Here is a 20,117-nt window from a genome sequence, read left to right as displayed (position 1 = left end):
TTTTCCTGAAAGAAAGAAAAGGATCTTGCTCGTTCAGCATTTGGCAAATGAAACACCTATTCTGCAGTTTCCACCTGAAGTGAGATGGCTTCCAACAACAAAACTGGTGAAGTGAATGTAATCATGGGGGGAAGGCCAAGTCAAAAACCAGAGATTTCAAAATGTTAATTTCAAGCACAAAACATATAAAAGAGAAAGGGAAAAAAGAAAGAAAGAAAAAGGAAACTTTTAAATGTATTAAAGAAAAACAAAGAAACAACACAATCTACTTGATCTACCTTTGCATGATCAAAAAGGAGTATTGCAGCAACGCATCATCAATAGGGTAAAACTTACCTGCTCTCACGACGGTCTAATCTCAGCTCACATCTTCTATTAGTGGGTGAACAATCCAGCGCTTGGTGAATTCTGCTTCACAATTATAGGAAGAATGAGGTTTAAGGCCCACGCTCCTGCCGTACTGCCGGTACTTGTCAATACTTCATTTTGTTGAACAAAAAAACAAATAATGGAAAACATCAGGATGCTTTTAAAAATGTATACATTATTACTGATTTATTATTTTTTCCATGTTTATTTATTTACAACACCCCATTATTCTATTTTATTTTATTGTTCTTGTTCTTGTACCACGTGGAGCTCGGGCCCATATCGATGCTCGGGCCCAAAAGACACTTTTGCTTGGTGACCAGCTGAGCCTTATGTGTTACAGCGCTCTCTGGTGTCTGATGGGAGTCACTGCAGCAGCAGCAGGGCGCCTTCATGTCGACCCGGAAGTTTTCATTTCGACGCCGGTGACACTTTCCTGCGGGTCACGCTTCCTTGCAGTTTGGAAGAAATGGCGGACATGGATGAATTGTTCGGTAGTGATGGAGACAGCGACAATGAACAGCGAGGTAACGAAGGCTTTTCCTGAATTAATATTTCGCATTGCTGTTTTTCTAGTTTAGTGGGACACCGTTTCTTCTAATCATCTTGTCCTGAACGATGGCGGAGAAAAGAGGTCCGTGAACACGTCACGCCGCTGTTAATAACATTACGAGTAATATTCTCCGTTTCCTGCACAGCGATTCTCGCAGAAACGATTATTCGACTACGGCTCAATTAGTTTGTAGCTCAAGTGAAGAATTAACAGATCTGAAACCCCACGTGGGAGAAAAACCTTTTTCGTTCATGTTGTGTGTCTGAGTCGGAAGTTGTAAATATGACTCTTTGGCCTTATTGTGTCACCTGCATAGATTCACCATGAATGCATTATTATACAGAACTCTACATTTTGTTTGCAAGTTTGACTTTTTTTAAGAGATAAACAAGACTCAACAATCGGTTTATACTCATCAAAAGCTCTTCACATTTCCCGACTTCACGCAAATTAAACAGCATTCTCGCAAATTCAGTTCTTAAGGAACATTTTAGTTACAAATAAATCACTAATTACAGTCTCGTTGCAAACCTCATTTACATGATTTGTTAATTAAAAGATACAGTTTCTCCTCAATGATCTGACAGTGTTTGAGACTTGAGAAGCAGAATTGTATTTCTTTATTTCTGACTCTACTGTGGAAAAGCCTATTACAGTCATCTATGTACATAAAGTCATATGTTCTCTGCAGCTATGCAATAAAGTATGATTTGCAGCACAGGAAAAACATGCAAACTCTTCAGGAAAAGACAAAAAAAAAAAAAAACTTGACTTGAACAAATAATAGTTAACTTTCCTGATAAGTCAGAAAATATAATGCAAATGAAATCATGCTCAGTGTAAATAAAGCAAGTAAAAATATTGACTCCTTTCAGGCCAGTATTTAGTAGAAGCACCTTTGGCTGCAATCTCAGCACCAAGTCTGTGAGGATGTGTCTCAAGCAGCCTGACCTGCGGTTTTTCTACATTTTTCATGGCAAAGCAGCTCAGGCTCTGTCCGGGATTTAGTCAGGGATCAGGTGTGAACAGCTTCTTTCATGTCCAGCCACAAATCCCCGCTGAAATTGAAGTCTGCGGTTAAACTTGGCCGCTCTGGAACATTTCACCACGTTGTCTTTGATCCATTTCCCTGAAGCTTTTTTGCTGTATGCCTGGGGCCAAAATAAATCTTCTCTATAGTAGTAGTTCTCTTGTAGACTGAGTCAGATTATCCTCCCAAGATTTGATAATATATATTTTTTTTTACTTTCATGCTACACACTAGGCCTTTACAAGTCATTTGGGTTCTATGTTGGGAAACGTTCTCAACGCATGATGCTGCCACCACCGTGCTTGACGGTGGATTTTGTGTTTGGTTTGATGTGCAGTGTTGGGTATATTCACCAAACAAAGAAACCGCTCTCGTGTCCCAAAAACTCTTAATTTCTGTTTCATCGAACCAAGGAACCTGCTTTTTATATTATTCTACCACAGTCACTTGCCACACATCAACTGCGCTCAGTCAATTGTCATTTCACTAATTGTGACAGTGCTGGCGCCGGCTCACTTGACTTTTATTGAATAATGTCAGAATCAAGAGGGCGGATTTACGTGATGCGCCTGAACGCATCCCGCCAGTCGAAATTTCTTCTTGTTCTCATGGCTTCTAAATGGAAGTATTCAGTGGCCTTATGTGACATGAAATCACTTAGTATTATTGACCAAACATTTTTCTAGTATTGTACACTGGCACTTGACAAAAAAGCACTGTTTGAGTACTTTACACAAAATAATTGATAAATGGTTAACATATAATTGAATTTGAGTTTTTTTTAAAAAGTGCACATTGTACACTGATAAGCTACATATTGTGCCAAGATATGCTGTTAAATGTTTGCAGCCACTTGCCGCAGCTGGAAGGTGGTAAAGCACAAACGAAGACAAACTTTGCTTTAATGGTTTGCAGAGTCTGGCTCCGGCTCCGCCTCCGACTCAGAGCATGAGAGACCTCGATCTGCCAGCAACGCCTCGGGCAGCGGCAGCGACAGCGAGAGAGAGCGGGACGACGATGACGAGGAAGAAGGGCAGGAAGCTGGAAAACCCAGCATGAATAAGGTACGTATGCGAGTCTGTTAGTCTGAACTGCTCCGTCCTGAGGATATGAGTATATATATCTGTATATATTGTATTTGGCGATGTCCATTTAGTCATTAAATATCATTAATATTCTGAATAGAATTCAGTCATACGACAATTCCAATGTGTGAAGTTGTCGAACGCCGCGGTGTCACAGGAGCTATTTGGAGATGACAGTGAAGATGAGCAGCACAGTCAGCACAGCGGCAGCGACAACCAGTCGGAGCGCTCCGGGAACCATTCGGACGCCAGCATGCACTCCGACCAGGCGGACAACGACCACTCGGACGCGGAGCAGCACAGCGGCTCGGAGCGCGGCCACCGCGACGAGGACGAAGACGAGGACGACGGGGGTCACCGGTCCGAGGCGGGGAGCCCGGCGGGGAGCCCGGGGGGGAGCCCGGCGGGGAGCCCGGCGGGGAGCCCGGCGGGGAGCCCGGCGGGCAGCGGGATCTCGGGCGGCGGAAGCCCTCGCTCAGAGCGAGGAAGCCCTCGCTCTGAGCGAGGCAGCCCTCGTTCAGACCGGAGGTACGACGACGGAGGAAAAGCTCCGTCTCTGTGAAAACTTGACATGATGTGGAATATGATGGAGGTTTTTATTAATTAATTGTAATCAATGAACAGTTTTGGGTTTTTTTTCTTCTTTTCATCCAAAGTCACATTTGTTTTATTTATTTTTGTGTCTGTGTATAGTTTTTGGTTGTGAAGCTATAGAGCTCTTACAGCTATTGCGCAAAATGCTGTAGAATTGGAAAAATAAAACAAATTTTAAATTCACTTATATTAAAGCTTCAGCATTGAAATGCTGCGTAGAAATAAAATGGGATGTAATTTTTAAAATTACCTGACATTGAAGGGGGGCTTTTTATTTTATTTTTTTTCAAGTTGAGGCTTCCTAACCAGGAGAAACTATTATTATTATAATAATAGAGTTTCTGAGTATTATTGTTACTGGGCTATGTATAAGAGGTTAGCTGGAGCAGAGAAGGACGTAACAGAATTCTGGGGAGGGAGAAAAAAACCCACAACACACAGAATAAGTCCACTAAAACAAACATAATGACGTAACGTAATATACAAAAAACACACTCCACCATAAAAATAAAAAAAATACATATCAACACTATTAGTAAATTACTGTTACATCAATTCAAAAATAATTTGTGAATTTCAGATTATGCATTTGCAGGGAGGTGAACCTCGATTAGAAAGATCATTTATATATATATGTATTATACTTTACCTTTAGAGAAGAAAGTTGCAAATGAACCATTGAGATTAAAGCTGATGAACTGGTTGATATCATCTAGTTGATAAATGATTGATTTCAGCACAACGTGTGTGTGTGTGTTTGTCATGCTGGAGCGTAAAAGAACCAGATGTTAATTTTCTGCCCCTGTCCCTCGTTTGCTCTGAGCCAGTGTGCACAGCGATGCCGGGACTCCTCAGTCGGGGCTGGGCACCCCACGTTCAGACGGGGAGGCGTCCGGCAGGGAGAACCAGTCGGACGACGAGAAGTGGGAGGGAGGACGGGGCGGAGGAGGAGGAGGAGCGAAGAGCGACCAGTCGGAGGACGAGGAGGAGAAACGCCATTACTCCGATGACGAGCGGGAGAACTCGGACGACGAGGGCCCAAGAAACAGGAAATCAGGTGTCTAAAGAGAGATTTAAGAGGCAATTCGTACGCTTGCGGGATTATGAGCCCCATTAATCTTTACACGTTAGATTCTGTGGATTAAACGTGAGCATTTCATCCCGAGCTGTGAGGTTTAGCTCCGAACTGTGAGGTTAATATGAGATTAAATTTCCGGTTTGACTTTTCGCTCCAACATATTAAACCTTTTTCCTCCACAGTCAAATGTGTTCATGTTATGCACCTTTGTTTTGTTTTGTTTTTATTTAGTTAGTTGGAGTCTCTTTAACAACAAATGCAAAACTTTCATCTTAAAATTGATTAAAAGTGATCCCTTTTCTTTTTTTTTTAAAATAAAGTAGAATGACTAACACAAATGGAGAACATACACAACAGAGTGTTTTACACTGCATGAAAAAGAGGAATATAGGGGTTGCGCAATGCGTTCTTTACAAATAAAGCAAATACAAAAAATGAGCAATCTAAGTGGAATATATTACAACAACAAAAAAACAACGGAAAATAAATTCAACGAAAGATGGTCGTTTTAGGGAAATTATCTTTTCCCACTCTTTCCAGACTTTGTTAATTCTTGCTTTCTGTAGCTTTATTGAGAAAGTGATTCTCTCCATTACAAAGATTTCATCGGTGCCATTCACTAACGGATGGGCCGTCTGGGCCGTCTTTGGTTTTGTAACCTATGTGGAACGTTTACTGATCGGCGCCTCTTGTGATTTTGTTCGTCAGAGTCGGCAAAGGGAAGCGACAGCGAGGACGATTTCATCAGACAGAAAACCAAAGCAAAGGCCACGTCCGATTCCGATTCAGACAGTGACATCGGGTCGAAGAAAAGTAAGAACCACTTTCGCCTCGAGTTGAAATTTGTTTGGTGACGACTGTGGCCTTCACCTGATATAACGTCCTTATGACGGAGGATCATTGAGCCCCTCTTTTCCTCTGTGATCCCCAGAAACCAAGGCGGCAGCAGACGACCTGTTCGGAGAGGCAGACGACATCTCTTCAGACAGCGATGCGGAGAAGCCTCCGACTCCGGGACAGCCGCTGGTACGAGTCTGTCATCCGCCTCTCCGTCCTGTTCCTGTGCTGATCATCATCATCATCGTCATCATCCCTCTTTAATTGCACAGATTTCTTTTTATACAAGTTCGCCAAATCTCTTTTTCCCGGAGCCGCTCGTTAAGCCTCTCTGAGCTGATCCTTATTATCATGGCTCGTTGAATCATGGAGTGTTTGTTGAAATGTTCTTTTTCTCTCTCTCTCTCTCTCTCTCTGTCTTTCATCAGGATACAGAAGATGGGATGGAGGGGGAGCATGCAGAAGAGGAACCGGCCCCTGAAACTCGTATTGAAGTCGAGATCCCCAAAGTCAGCACCGACCTGGGATCCGACCTTTATTTTGTCAAGCTGCCTAACTTCTTGTCTGTGGAGCCCAGGTCAGCATGTCAGCACGGTCAAATAAGAACACATACACCTTCTAAAACGCTTTCAAAATGTGGCACAGTGGCTCGTGGCTATTGTCAGTATCGCATTGATTCAAGCTTTTTATTTCAGCCTTCTTTCCAAACAGCGAGCTGATTCGGTTAAGGTGTTAGTACTCTTGGAATAGTTTCTTGTTTCCCCTCACAAAACCATAACTCTTAAACAATTTTGGATGTTTACTCTTTACTGTATCCGACAAGACAAGAAAACATTCACAAGTCTGTCAAACATTTATAACCTCAGCGTCCCCGTCAAAAACAGTATATCATAAACACTGCAAGATACTGAAAGTTGAGCTCATCCGGGGGAAATCAGGCAGAAATAATCACTCTTTGTACATTAAAAAAAAAAATTCAACAGCCATAAAGTCCAAAGAAATCCACGCGTCCTGATCATAGATCTTGTCATGAAACTGTTTAAATCCAGGTGTAGTACATAAATAAACAATTACCGTACTTTCCGGAGATAAGCCACTACTTTTTTTTATGCTTTGAACCCTGCACTGATGATGCGTTCAGGTGCATCACGTAACTCCGACATTTCTTTCCTTTTTAAATTTGGTGGGTGCAGCTTGTTTTCCGATGCGCGCAATAGTCCGGAAATCACAATATTTGTCATATCCAATAACTTTGACCTGCTGTATCCAATTAAAATAAAAGAACAGTTTTTGTGATTTAAATATTTATTTACCCTTTAATTTGCCTCGGGTTGAATTTTATAAGTTGCACAAAAAGCTGATGTTTCCCAACTTTATTTTATTGGTATTATGTATATGAATAATATTTTTAACTTACTTTTACGCATAAAAAAAAATCTTGATTTCCCCCTCTGGTACTCAAAGTAGGGAAAACCACTAAATCATTTGAGAAATAAACAAAAGGAGATGGAAAAGCGTAAAAGGAGTGGGAACATATTTAATCTAAATTCTTGCGGTTTTCTTAAAAATTTCCTTTAATCTCCTGGTCATTGTGATTTTTACAGACCCTTTGACCCTCAGTATTATGAGGATGAGTTTGAGGATGAAGAGATGTTGGATGAGGAGGGACGAACCAGGCTCAAGCTGAAGGTAAAAGTGACCTGTGTGGGCTTGTAATGACTTCGGCTGACGTTGCAGTCCCCCGGTGAATTATAACAAATCTGCCGTGATGCTTGTCAGAATGTCTGAAAAAACCAAAACAAGTGATATCTGTTATTTGCCAGGTGGAGAATACGATCCGGTGGAGGGTGAAGCGCGACGAGGAGGGAATTGAAACCAGAGAGAGCAACGCCCGCATCGTCAAATGGTCTGACGGCAGGTGTGTGTGTGTGTGTGTGTGATGTCCGGGGCCGGGCCGCCGTGCTTGTCGAAGCTGCGAACGGGAACATACCGTTGGTGCCTGGCACGCTTCTAACTTTCCTATTCCCATCGCAGCATGTCTCTCCACCTGGGGAACGAGGTGTTTGATGTTTACAAAGCCCCTCTCCAGGGAGACCACAACCACCTGTTCATCCGACAGGGCACGGGACTGCAGGGACAGGCTGTGTTCAAAACCAAGCTCACCTTCAGGTAACGCACCCAACATGCCAGCGCGGTAATTGGCGACAGGCCGCAGCGAGTCCCGCGCAGAGACGCGGCGTTCTTCCAGGAGCGCGGCCTCTTAATTCCAAACAAAAACAATGGCACCCTTCATTCCGAAATGTAATTCATCCTGTAAGTCGCCGAATCACCTTGTGCGTTAAGCCTCTTAAGGCCTCTGAGTCCACCTCAATGTTCTGTCTGCTCAGACCACATGTGTCTCCGAGGACTCCAGCCAAGAGTCCTGCTTCAGTGTGGAGCAGGCCTGCATTGTTTTCAGAGACAAATCTGGCCACTGCCTTTTGTTTTTTCAATAGGAGCTGAACCATTTTGTTTTCAAGCCCCAAACAAGTCGAGTCAATACTGAAGCAAAACATAACCAGGTTAAAAAAACAAAAACAAAGCGAGTTTGGATTATGCATGTAGTGTCGTTTGTTGTGAAAACACAACACATACAGGCAGAGACTAGACAAAATGCTGATTTCACTCAAACCAGTGGTACCAAAACATGAAACTGGCAGATTCAGGAGAATAATAGAGGATGAGGATCTTGTCTGAGTCTGTGTGTAACAACAAAACCACAGCATGTTTGCTTTTGCTGAAACAAATTTGTCACGCTACCGATTAAAAGACATATTTTGAGCGTGAGGCTTTATTGTTAACGATAATAATGGTGATGGGGAAGTTGCTTTCTGCCACGTCAGCATGGAAAGACTGGAATTCTTGTTTGTCAGAAGCGAGCCACTGCGCTGATGTGATGTTTTCTGTCGCAGAGGAGAAAATTCGTACAAACTGTTAGTGTCGCCGTTCAAAATCTGACACTACAAGCTGTTCCAGCCATTCGTGCTTCTCAGGAGCCTGTGTGAAGTTGATAAACTTGGCTGAGATAAGACTGTTGCAACTTAAATCGGACCTTCAAGAAATACTGTGAAATTTCAGTCGTGCTACTTTTGTACAATGGGTGGCAGTGTTGAGTCACTTTTACTGGATTTAACAGATATGGCTGTTTTGTTTGGGTGTAAAGCTGGACCACAGCAACCACTTCAGTCATTGTGTTATTGATTTCCGTGAAAATTATATGTTGAACAATTTTCATTCTATTAAATATACAAACCGCGCTGTTTGATCTTGAGCAGGGCAGAACAACAACAAAAAGAGATGGCATATAAGGGAAACTTTAAGTACTTTCATTTATATCAGTGCAAGAAGCACTTTTTTTTTTTTTTTTAATGAATGACATTTGACTCGATGTCCTTTCACAAAACGTGAGAAATTAGACCTGGGAGAAAAATGTGTGCAATTTTCCAAAATATCTGCTTTTGCAGCCTATTCACAGATCAGTACAATTTTGAGCTGAGAAAATGGAAACCGCAGTTCATTTTTGTTAAAAACTTTAAGATAAGGTTTTCTTTGTAAGAATGAGTCCTCCATATATATATATATATATATATATCGGATATATAGGCTAAAGGCTAAAACTGGTGAAAAGTGACAAAAACGACTCTTTTGATATGAACGTTTTCAGACCCCAGGGCTATACCATTAAAAAAAAAAAAAAAACTGTTCTCCAGATGTTTTTCCTCATTCTGCTGATTATCTTGTGCTTTTCTTTACTTGTTTCACCAGAAATGTTCCATATTGAAACCTCTGACCGTGTCTCATTGCCGTCTTTTTAGACCCCACTCCACAGACAGCGCCACCCACAGGAAGATGACGCTGTCGCTGGCCGACCGCTGCTCCAAGACCCAGAAAATCCGAATCCTTCCCATGGCCGGGCGCGATCCGGAGTCACAGCGCAACGAGATGATCAAGGTACCACACATCCCGGTCTGCCTGCGCCGCGCCGTTTATCTTCCCCGGGTCTCGTCCGGGAATGCTTTTGTCACCAAGAAGAAGTTCGCCCGAGGCATCATGTCCACCCCCGTTATATAAAGTCGTAACCTGACATGCTTACATAATGAGGTCATGCGGTGGTCACTGAAGTGGAAACAGTATCAGCACGGCTGTGAGGCTGCTTGTGGATTTACTTTCAGCCCAAACATGTGTGTGTGTGTATGCGTGTGTGTGTGATAGCACTGTTTATAGTGTCACCATTCCCAGTGCCCACCTGCCGCAGCACGTACCCAAAGAGGATGTGAAACTCTATAGTGGAAATGAAGACACGGCTTTGTACCTTCCATTCTTTTCCTCTGTGCGTTCTTTAGTTCAAGGTTGTTTTCTAAAACACTGACACTTGGATATGTCAGCCTGAATTCTCCATGCAGGTTCCTTTTTCTAGATTGACAGTCACTGTCGTCAGGTTAGAGCTGACAAACCAGCTTTTGCTTCAGAAGTACGGCTCGTCCAAACAAAAGGATGCTCCGCGTCGAAGCTTCCCATCTGCTTCTGGCCCTTAAAGACCTGACGAGTACAGAATGAGAAATCTCCAATGAAGCAATTGGACTTTCTCTTTCATTTCCCCCCTCTCGACCTTGAACAGTCTGTTTCATGTAGATTGATTTCAGACTTCATCTGAAGAACATCACGGGCTGGATTTTCATCGTTGCCGCTGCCGTTTTGCATTAGTCACAAAACAATGAGCAGCGCGAGAGTTCTCAAGGAGGTAGAGAATAATAAAGGGCCGCAACATGTATAGATAAAGACTAAAATGGGACACTGTTCTGTTTTATTATGTATTCAGAACACAGCAAAGGCAGCTCAGACAGTAAATGTTTTGTGTCTGACATTAAAATGTATTAGAAACACATTAAAAAGCCTCTTTTCTCGGGGGAAGCACCCAGTTGGGTTATTGATAACTATTTATAAAAAATCTAAATCTTTTTTTTTTCCTCTTTTATATGTAAATTCAACCCTAAGGTGTCATTGAAGAATATTCCTGTACTTCAAGACTTATCAAATCTCTTATGAAGTGACATAACACTGACCAGAATCATGCTTATTTAATCTTTTCTACTTATTGTATGCACGTTTATAATAGATCACAAGGTTTTGTGCATGTGATGTTTAGGAGCAGTAATCATATTTGGAGATGAAGGCTTCATTCAGTTAATTAGATGGAGAATAGGACATACTTTGTGAAAGCAAAGGGGTTCTGATTTTGTCAGGAAAAGTAAAAAATGTCTCAAAAGTTACTCTAACTTTTTCCCATATTTTGGTATTTTCTCCAAAATACCGTTATTGTTATATTTCTTTGGAGAGGGGGGCTGAAATAATGTCTTCTATGGGTCAAGACCGATTCCATCAAATGCAAGAATGGGTTTATATATTGAAGATGTCTGTTGTTACGTCTGTGTTGATAGATTTGATAAGAAGTTGAGCGAGATCAGTCAGTCAGCACCTTCCCTTGAAAAGTTTACCAACATTTGTTGGAGAAACCAAGTCGTCTGATGTCAATCAGAGCTGACCTATGTCATGTAAAACTCCTATTATACCAGCGCCGTCTCCATCAACGGGTCCCAAACCCGTCGTGGGAAGACGCGTACCTTTACTTGAAACACTAATCATCTCAACCTTTGGCGACAGAAAGAAGAGGAGCGCCTGCGGGCGTCTATTCGCCGAGAGTCCCAGCAGCGGAGGATGAGGGAGAAGCAGCACCAGAGGGGCCTGAGCAGCGGCTACCTGGAGCCCGACCGCTACGACGACGAGGAGGAGGGCGAGGAGGCCATCAGCCTGGCGGCCATCAAGAGCAAGTACAAGGGAGGAGGAGGAGGTGGAGGAGGCCTGAGAGGTGAATCGATAGCGCGTTCTGTCCCAAAGACGTTTCGGGAACGTGACGCAAAGTTCTGATGGCAAAAAACTTCTTTGTGTGCATCCATTGCAGAGGAGCGAGCGAGGATCTACTCGTCAGACAGCGACGAAGGCTCCGATGATGACAAGGCCCAAAGGCTGATGAAGGCCAAGAAGTTGGACAGTGACGAGGTAAGTGCAATGCCCGGGTGGAGAGACAGGGGGCAGTGTGAGACAGGACACTCTGGGGGGTTAACCAGCCCAACTTTTTGTATTATCCTTGAGTGAACCTGTAGTTCTTCCAAATTCCCAGAAAGAGAAAGGAAAAAAAAAAAAAGAAAAAAGTGAAAGAAAAGCAGCTGAACATGCAGAAACACTGTACAGAAAGTGTGCTGACGTGCTTCTCCACGGTTCATCTCTCTTGTGCTCCGACTTGCACAGGAGGGCGAGGGATCGGGGAAGAGGAAGGCAGACGATGACGACGACGACGACGATGAAACAACCACCAAAAAGGCTAAAAAATATGTCATCAGCGATGAAGAGGATGAAGATGATGAATAATTTTTTTTTTTTTTTTTATCATTCCACTGTACTATCAGTGCTTCAGCCCATATGGCATATAAACAGCCATATTGTGTTTTGTATATTTTCCTATGAGCAATGTGTGTGTGTGTGGGTGAATGCGTGTATTTTGTCGTGTACAGCAGAGGTGAAAAATAAAGAATTTTGTGGACTTATGTAACCGAAGCTCCTGAACGCCCCTTTGTCTTTTTCCAACATTATGAATCACATGTCTGGATCACACTGTGGTGATATTATGAAACGTACCCGTTCGGCTCGGTTTTCAAGCAGAAACACAAAAGCATTAACGGGAGAGGTGCTGCAAGGTGATGAAGCTTTTAATAATAAGGTTGAGCATTTCTGTTAATCTCTCACCGCTGGCTGATGTTTCACCAGCATGCTGGATTATCTTTGAAGGTTTCTGCAGTTCATGTGGACGGACCAAAATGCCGCCGAGGAAAACGCACAGATCTCAACTGCAGCGGAGAGAAAGAATTGAAAAAAACCCATCTGACAGGAGAGGATGAGAGTAAAGGAATTGGGGAAAGCGAGATAAATGAGAGCGGATCCTCTTTACGCTGCCAGCCGATCACCTGGAAGAGTCCGGAGAAGGGGCATAACGCTTTATATTGGCCAAAGCTTCTCTGGTGTCTCCTTTGGAGTGTAAATAAGTCAGAGAGAGGTTCAAAAGTGAAAATCCTGCAGCTTTGAACGGAATCACAACCTTAACTGAGTGGCCTTTCTCTGATTCTCTTCTGTTCACCGAGATATCACACAGATGGAGTTAAAAAAAAACAAAAAAAATGCTGATCAGACTTGATATCCATCAGAGTGACTATTGCTCAGTTAAGATTTTGTCTTCCAGGTAGTTCAACCCCAAATCTTGCCTCCATCATGTCCTAATGGCACTTGAACACGTTGCTGTGTGACACTCCACAAGTGTTAAAATGTGCTATATGAGTGAATTCCACATATTGTGGGTGATCTACCACCATGAAAATCAGCACAGTGGGGCTGCTGACAGTGTGAATCAGTCATGGAAATGCTTGAATATTTGTAATAGATTATATCAAAGTCACTAACCAGAACCAATTTCACGGCACGGTTTGAGCAACTGTTAATGCTGTCAACACATTTGAATTCATATTCAAATGGGGATCTTTGGGTGGAGTTTTACAGGCACCTCAGCTCCCTCCCACAATCCAGAGACTCGTGAGGCGAATCTGTAGTAGATAGAACTCTGTAGGTGTCTGTGTATGTATGTATGATCCTCTCGATGTGTTACCGCGTGTCGCTTACTTTTCAGCTTGCGTTGGTTGAGATTCACGCAAAACGGAGATAAAGCTATTGTATTTACATTTTGGCCTGGATTTACATTAATCTCTCTGAAAATTAAGGTGAAATAGACTAATGTACATTATAATGGTCAATTCAGCTGCTCCCCTTTACAAATGCAAACCGGTGGCATGTTTTTTCAACTTATTCTGGAGACTTGGCTAGTTAATCTGGTCCCACCATGCTCAAGGTCAGGGCTCGACCTGATGCACCATAATTATTTAAATAATCTGTCGTTACTTTATTAGTATTTCTTCCAAAGGCACGTTTGTTCGGCGAGTTGTTGAGTCTATTCTCCTTGGACAGTATTGTTTTCCATTATTAATACTCTGCCCTTTGCCCAATGCCAGCTGGGATAGGCTCCAGCTTCCTGTTACCTTGGCCTGGATTAATGAACTGTTGCGTAATGATAAATGTACGCAATATTTTGAGCGAGGACCCAAGATAGACATTTTTTCTTATTATTCGGACATTCAATGGGTAATAATTCCCTTCATGAAGCAACAGAAGGAGCTCGAAATGCCTTCAGTTAGGTGCACAGTGCTCCAGCTGGTTGAGGCCAAATGTATTGGGGGGGTGGGGGGTGGGGGGTGTTGTGACCTGATCCCAGGAGGCAACAACAGGCCTGGTCACTGATTCCTGTTCATCCGCCGGAATGACGCACAGCGTCACACTCGGAAGCATTTCGGCGGGTTCCCAGAGACAGATAACAACCCTCCAAATGCAACCCCAACCACCCCCACCCCAGTCCTGTCCAGACAGGACTGGCTGAAGCCACCTAGACAAACAGAACTGGTAAAAGTGAGTAAGTAAGAACGGTTACATAAAATGGCTGCATTCTCTTTTCCGGACAACGGCCTCTGGGTGCTGCGAGCACAGCCGTTGTTTGGAACGTGGCTGAAGACGGTGTAAGATGAAAGACTGGAGTGTTGTTCAGGCTCGTGGAGGACAGGGGTTCAGAAAGGTTCCGTCAGGACAGCTGTGTTTTGGAGAAGAGTGTGAGAATCAGTGCACACACCCCCCTTTTTTTTTTTTACTAACGCAAAGTTGCTCTTTCTTATGTGACGAAAAAAACCCTGCATACGGGCTGTTGCACCCGACAGCGTCTTCATCAGACAATCCAAGCAGGCCTGTGTGTGCAGACGCTCCGTATTTAGACGGCGGACAGCAGCAGAACCTGAACTGCTCGGTGCAGAACATGCTAATCTATGTATAGTACACACAATGAATGATTAATGCAGCTTGATGCAAATGCTGTGAGTCTTTGTTACCTTTCGAGAGGAGGTGTTGTCAGCTGCGGTGTGCTGCGTTATCTCAGACTGCAGTAGGTTATGTAAACCCGATTCCACACAGTAAGGAGAGGCGAAAGGAGGGAAGGGGGGGGGGGCACTGCTACAGTCAGCACTGGCTGAAGGGTGGATGGGACTGAGGGGGGGGGGGGTCTGCAGCATTTTACCCTCTTTTTGGGTTTCTGATCCTTCCACCTTCTCTCTTTATTCTGTCTGTATAATTTTTTATTTTTTATTGGCACCATAATCCCAACCCCACTGTCCATCCTCTCTACTGTACTCTAGATCATAATATTGTCTGAAGAAATACACAACAGAGAAGGAATGGTTTGTTTTATTTTTTAAATAGTTTGGGGTTTTTTTTGCCGGCACACTCACTGAACCGAGGCTCCATCAGAGGGAGGAGCTCCAATGGTGATTTAAGAGTAAATTGGTCATCGCTCTGTCAATTATTGCCAATCGAAGAACACGACTGGGTCAATATCAGTGCAGAAGCTCCTTAAAGTAAAAGGCGATGTGTGTGTTTTGCTTTTTTTAACCTCTCTGATGTTTTGCTGCACTTAAGATCCAGTTGACATGACTTCAGTTACGTTCAGATACAAAACGGGCCCTTGTGCAACGTTTGTTTTTATTCTAAAGTAAATTCTTGGCATTGCTTTTGATGAAATCAACTCATGCATATAAACTATAGGGGGACTTTTCTATGTTGGTCCCACATAAGAAGGGACAGTTTTTGACCACTGAGTGAGTTTTGGATATTAATGAAGGAGCAAAGTGTTTAATTGTAAATTAAGACTTAAGGCATTCATTCATCCGACACACTAACAGGCAGCATGTCTCAACTACCTAATCCTGATGTGACATCGCGGTGGCTTAAAGCATTGGCTTGACCTCGGCATATGTTGAAAATCATTTATTTTTGTGCAAAATTATAAGGAAAACACGCGAGAGTAATCAGGGCCACACTGTGGAGTAACGGTCAGCACCCTCTAGTCATAGCTAGAATTCTTCTGGTTTGAGTCCAGTATTGAGGGCCTTTCTCTGCATGTTTTCCATGTGCATGCATGTCTCCATGCTGCCCCTGCTTGAATTTGAGGTTGCATTGCTGCAAATTCTGTGATGTAGATCTGATGAACCAAAAATCAGAAAAGGTTTTCTACGAGAAAGTCAAATGCCAGAAATTTCAGAATAAATGCATGTTCTAATACCCTGCTGAATTCAATCTATCTGCAAGAACAAGCCAATAAACTATTTTATATTTATTTTTTGCCATCTCAAGAAGTGTTCCCTTTCTGAAAGTGGTCGTCGCTGCAACTCGCAGTGACTTGGTAAGCTTTCACACCAGACGCTCCTAAAGCAACATAGGTTCTTCACCAACTCGATATTTTAAATGAAAATAAATAATAATCACGGGTTGTTGTTTTTGTTTTTAATAGATATTTTTTTCTCGAAGCCATGAGGCGTTTGTACATGCCTGGAATCTTTGTGTTTTCACCTGATCGCATGCATTTTGTACATGACCTGAAGAACAGTCTTACTCTGTCTACGCCCGATTGTGTTTCGCGGCTCGGTGCCCTTTACCCCCATCTCAGTGTGTCCCATTCCCCTGCTGGTGCTTATATAAGAGGCTAATAAATAAAATAGAAACACAATACTCTACTCTCACAACAGGATCCTCAAACACTAACACATGAGCCGGCTCCAAAGACTGCAGCGAGGTGCTCAGCGGGAACGTTTTCCCCTTTCACACAAGCAGGTGTGCGTTATCCGCACACACACGACTGTAACACTCCAGTGTCATCCTTTTTTCTTTTTCTCTCACTCTCTCTGTTCTGACCTTAACAATTTAGGTCAGGCTGTTCTGCCAAAGGAACGGTGCTTAATCTGTAAACAACTCGTTACCTTCAACTGTGAGCTGCTCTGTGTTGATTACATTTGGGATTTATCAAAAAGAAAGAAAAACAAACCAGGGGAAAGACAAAGGTGACCCATTGTGTTACATATTCTCCAGAAACCAGATCAATCTTGAAGTACCAACGAGACAAATAATAGTCTGTCTCCCTAAAAAACACTGTTAATAACTCTTTGTATAAAGCCCCAGTCTTTAGAATCTGTGAATAGTGGGAACGGCAGGGTTGGTGCCAAATTCACATCCATCCTCTACACCCCTTCATGTGATTTATTGTTGCAGGGTGGTGGTGGGCCCACGGAGCAAATAACGCTGGGCAATGTGCAAAGGCAGCATGCACATCTCGCCAGTATCTTGGAGCAAACAGTCACACCCATACATTCATGCCTACGGCCAATCCTGAATCGACGTTTCATCTCAGATCCATGCTTTTGAAAAAAAAAACTAACAAACAAACAAAGTGGTTGTTTGTTTGCATGCAGGCCGCATGTTCAACCATTAGGATTTCAACAACAATTCCTACATAACACGAGTCAATAAAAAAGGTTGGAAGATCAATTCCATGTGTCGGAATGCACACGGATGTGGCGAAATGTCAAGATTTTTGTTGAAACTTGAGGATTTTCGTTGTTTTTTTTTGACATTACTTTTTCAAAACAGTATCACAGCAGCAGCAGTGAGCTCTGATTAGATTAGGATTCAGAAAACAAAGCGATGCAGTCTGAATGTTCTTGCAGACTTTGCAAGCTGGTTTATCTATCTACCTATGCTTCAGACATCTCTGTCATTTCCTTTCCTTCTCACATGATGTCATTTAAATACCAGTTTTAATTAATTTGTACGCTCATATGCCAAACAGAGCAAGTTATTTTCCAACCGGTTATGAGGCATCCTGTAATAGGAGACATCTGATAACACACCCAACAGACGATGGTGCGACACTTATTGACCTGCATCCCAGTGAACAGGTTCATATACGGGATAATATGGGACATTAGATTTGGCATGACAGTGACCTAGAATGCCACAGCGGTGCAGAAGTCTCGACTCACTGGGATAATATTCCCCGTCTGTGTCTGCATGGAGTTTGCATGTTTCCCCCTGCAAGCTTGCATCAGTCATTTGGGTTTGATACTAAAATATTTTCACCCATTTTACAATAATCTGTGCAGAAGCAGTATATTCTATATGGTGCAGAAGACCTTGTTAATTTTGCACTAAACTCTTGTCTTTCGGTCAGTGATTTCTCTACGCTGTTTTGTTGCTGCTTCCTCTTGCACAGGACTAATCATGTATGTTTACGCAAATTTGGGGCTTTAAGGCACATCGGTGACCTTTAAAGAGATAGTTGACCTTTAAGATTTGTGTTTCACCGAGTCCTGATCGAAAGGTGCATATGTCTTCCTCGTGGGGTAAAGAGGCGGTGACAGAGAGAAGGAGTTGTGGAGGACGGGAGAAAGTTGCCGAGGTCAGGTGTGGGCCGAGGCTTCACCCAATCTCCCCGGCCTACGGTATTTCAGAGCCTGCTGCGACTCACAGCACAGTACACTCTGCTTCTGACCTCCTGTTATCTAACCAGCAAAACTCTGTCTCTCTCTCTTTTGCCTCTTGACTCATCGACTGTGTTCTCTCTCTGTCCCACCACTGTGGTTAGATAAGCCTAGTGCATGTAGGGGAGGATAATAGATGACTAATGAATTATCTCTGCATTTGTCGGTTTGAGTGATCAGTTTAGTTAAATAGCTCCTGGATTGGAAGGAAACCAGCTTTACTTCTGTTCATAGACAGATTAAAGGTTTTTTTGACTTTCTTTTTTTCTGCTTTGACCCAGTGCCCCACTACTTCTCATAACAGTCATGGTGCGGATTATTGAAGTGTTTCATGTGAAGGCAACACAGTATAAAAGGCAGAAAGAGTTACTTTCTTCACTACAATGATAATTACTCCAGCATTGGATAGCTTCTTTTTTTTTTTAAACGTTGCAGTGACCTGATGAACTCAGTCATGTGGCACAAACTTGCAGCCGTAAAGTATCAAAGCAAAAACCACACAACATTATGGGTGTAATTTAAAACTCTCAGGGACTCTGTTATTTGCTCATAATTGGATGTCTGGTATTTTACTTTTCTTTTCTTTTCTTTTCTTTTCTTTTCTTTTCTTTTCTTTTCTTTTCTTTTCTTTTCTTTTCTTTTCTTTTCTTTTCTTTTCTTTTCTTTTCCTTTCTTTTCTTTTCCTTTCTTTTCTGGACTGCAGTTCTGAAATCACTCTGCTGTAAAATTTCTGCGGCAGTGGGAGAAGAGCCGACTCCTGCTGAAGCGAAACCCCTTTCCCTGCTCACAACAAGCTGTTCAGAGAGGGATTTATAGCGGTGTTGTTATAATCTAAAGTGTGTGTATGTACCATATACTTATTCCCAGTCTTTTAAACATTTGATTTGTGCTAATTACCTGTTACTCCACTTTCTCTCTTTATCGTCCCTCTTATCAGTGTCAGTAATGCAAAGTCAGTCATAAAGATAGTCACCTTTAAAAAAAAAAAAAGAAAAACCCTGATAGATTCTTTGCAAATTACCAGTGTGTTTCCACCGTGAAGGCAATGTTCTCTTTACTGAAATTGTAAACGCCATCATCACCGCCTTAAGCTGCTGGTTATGCAACTGCTTATACTGTAGAAAAGCAAGGAAAGCAAAATGCGGCAGCTTCAGTCATGCTGGGAATGTACAGTGACATGTCTCTCTGCACACCCAAATCACCCCTGGGGCCTAACTGGAGCTCTGTCAGCCATTTGTTCCTGTCATAACTCCCTAACGTCTCTATGCTCCTCTTTTTCTGTCTCTTCATACTTCATCCACCATGATTTTTCTGGGAACTTTCATCCGCCTTCGCCCCGCACACTTCTTATCGAACTCAGGCCAACTGTTGTTTGGAAAGGTAAATAAAGTGGCAGGGACAGCAGTGATCTTAGCCACGTGTGCCAAAAAGGACTTATCCACTTGTCCATCCGCCTTTTCTTTTTTTCCCCACGACTGCAAATCATTATCACCATGGATACTTCCACAAATAGAGCATCAGTTGAATGAGAACAGCCAGTGTATTAGGGAGAGGCCAAACATGCACTCACACACTCTTCATACCTGGAGTGGACGGGAACAATTGTCTCGCCAACTGGGCCGCCTCGCTTCAGGGCCCCTCCGATGTCCTAATATTTGGCCTGACCCACTTTTGGTCTCCTTAGCTGTTACATAGCAGATGAGTGTGGACAAATAGAGGATCGAATCATGTGTCTCAACTGGGACGAGAGTGAAGTGCAATTTGAAATCTTTTACATCAGGTCTTCGTTTCTTTTAGTGCCATGGGGCTGAAGCTGAAAACAAAAACAAAAAAAAAGTTTGTTTGATTCAATTCTACATGCGAATCGATCCAATGTGCTCAAGAATAACTTCGTAAATCGCTAATGGCCGTGCTTTTCTTATAGCTGCTGGTGCAAAGATAGCTTCATATGTAATGATCCTAATTAGGGTTGAGCCGAGTTTGTTCCATAGCTGCAGGCAGCTGACCTGTGGATGGCTGCAGG

At 42.8% G+C, this 20,117-nt stretch overlaps 1 protein-coding gene across 1 annotated transcript; it reads left to right on the top strand.

Moving 5' to 3' along the window:
* Positions 1 to 823: 823 nt before the first annotated feature.
* leo1 (LEO1 homolog, Paf1/RNA polymerase II complex component) lies at positions 824 to 12,197 on the top strand. The gene is made up of 14 exons (XM_080506498.1): positions 824 to 896; positions 2,868 to 3,016; positions 3,195 to 3,565; positions 4,459 to 4,688; positions 5,418 to 5,522; positions 5,641 to 5,735; positions 5,975 to 6,123; positions 7,151 to 7,235; positions 7,370 to 7,464; positions 7,581 to 7,715; positions 9,401 to 9,536; positions 11,247 to 11,451; positions 11,545 to 11,642; positions 11,892 to 12,197. The coding sequence occupies exons 1-14, from the start codon at positions 839 to 841 to the stop codon at positions 12,009 to 12,011; spliced, it is 2,031 nt and encodes a 676-aa protein (XP_080362624.1). The 5' UTR covers positions 824 to 838; the 3' UTR covers positions 12,012 to 12,197.
* The last annotated feature ends 7,920 nt before the right edge of the window (positions 12,198 to 20,117 follow it).

This window comes from Blennius ocellaris (assembly GCF_963422515.1).
Source record: "Blennius ocellaris genome assembly, chromosome: 1".
Taxonomy (NCBI): domain Eukaryota; kingdom Metazoa; phylum Chordata; class Actinopteri; order Blenniiformes; family Blenniidae; genus Blennius; species Blennius ocellaris.
The sequence above is the reverse complement of the archived record's forward strand: the minus strand, read 5'-3'. Positions and strand labels throughout refer to the sequence as shown.

Excerpts from the sequence above, each read along its gene's own strand:
- leo1 (XM_080506498.1), top strand. The coding sequence starts at position 839 with ATGGCGGACATGGATGAATTGTTCGGTAGTGATGGAGACAGCGACAAT. Across the intron at positions 5,736-5,974 it reads CGACTCCGGGACAGCCGCTG|GATACAGAAGATGGGATGGA; the intron begins GTACGAGTCTGT and ends GTCTTTCATCAG. Across the intron at positions 7,465-7,580 it reads GTCAAATGGTCTGACGGCAG|CATGTCTCTCCACCTGGGGA; the intron begins GTGTGTGTGTGT and ends TTCCCATCGCAG.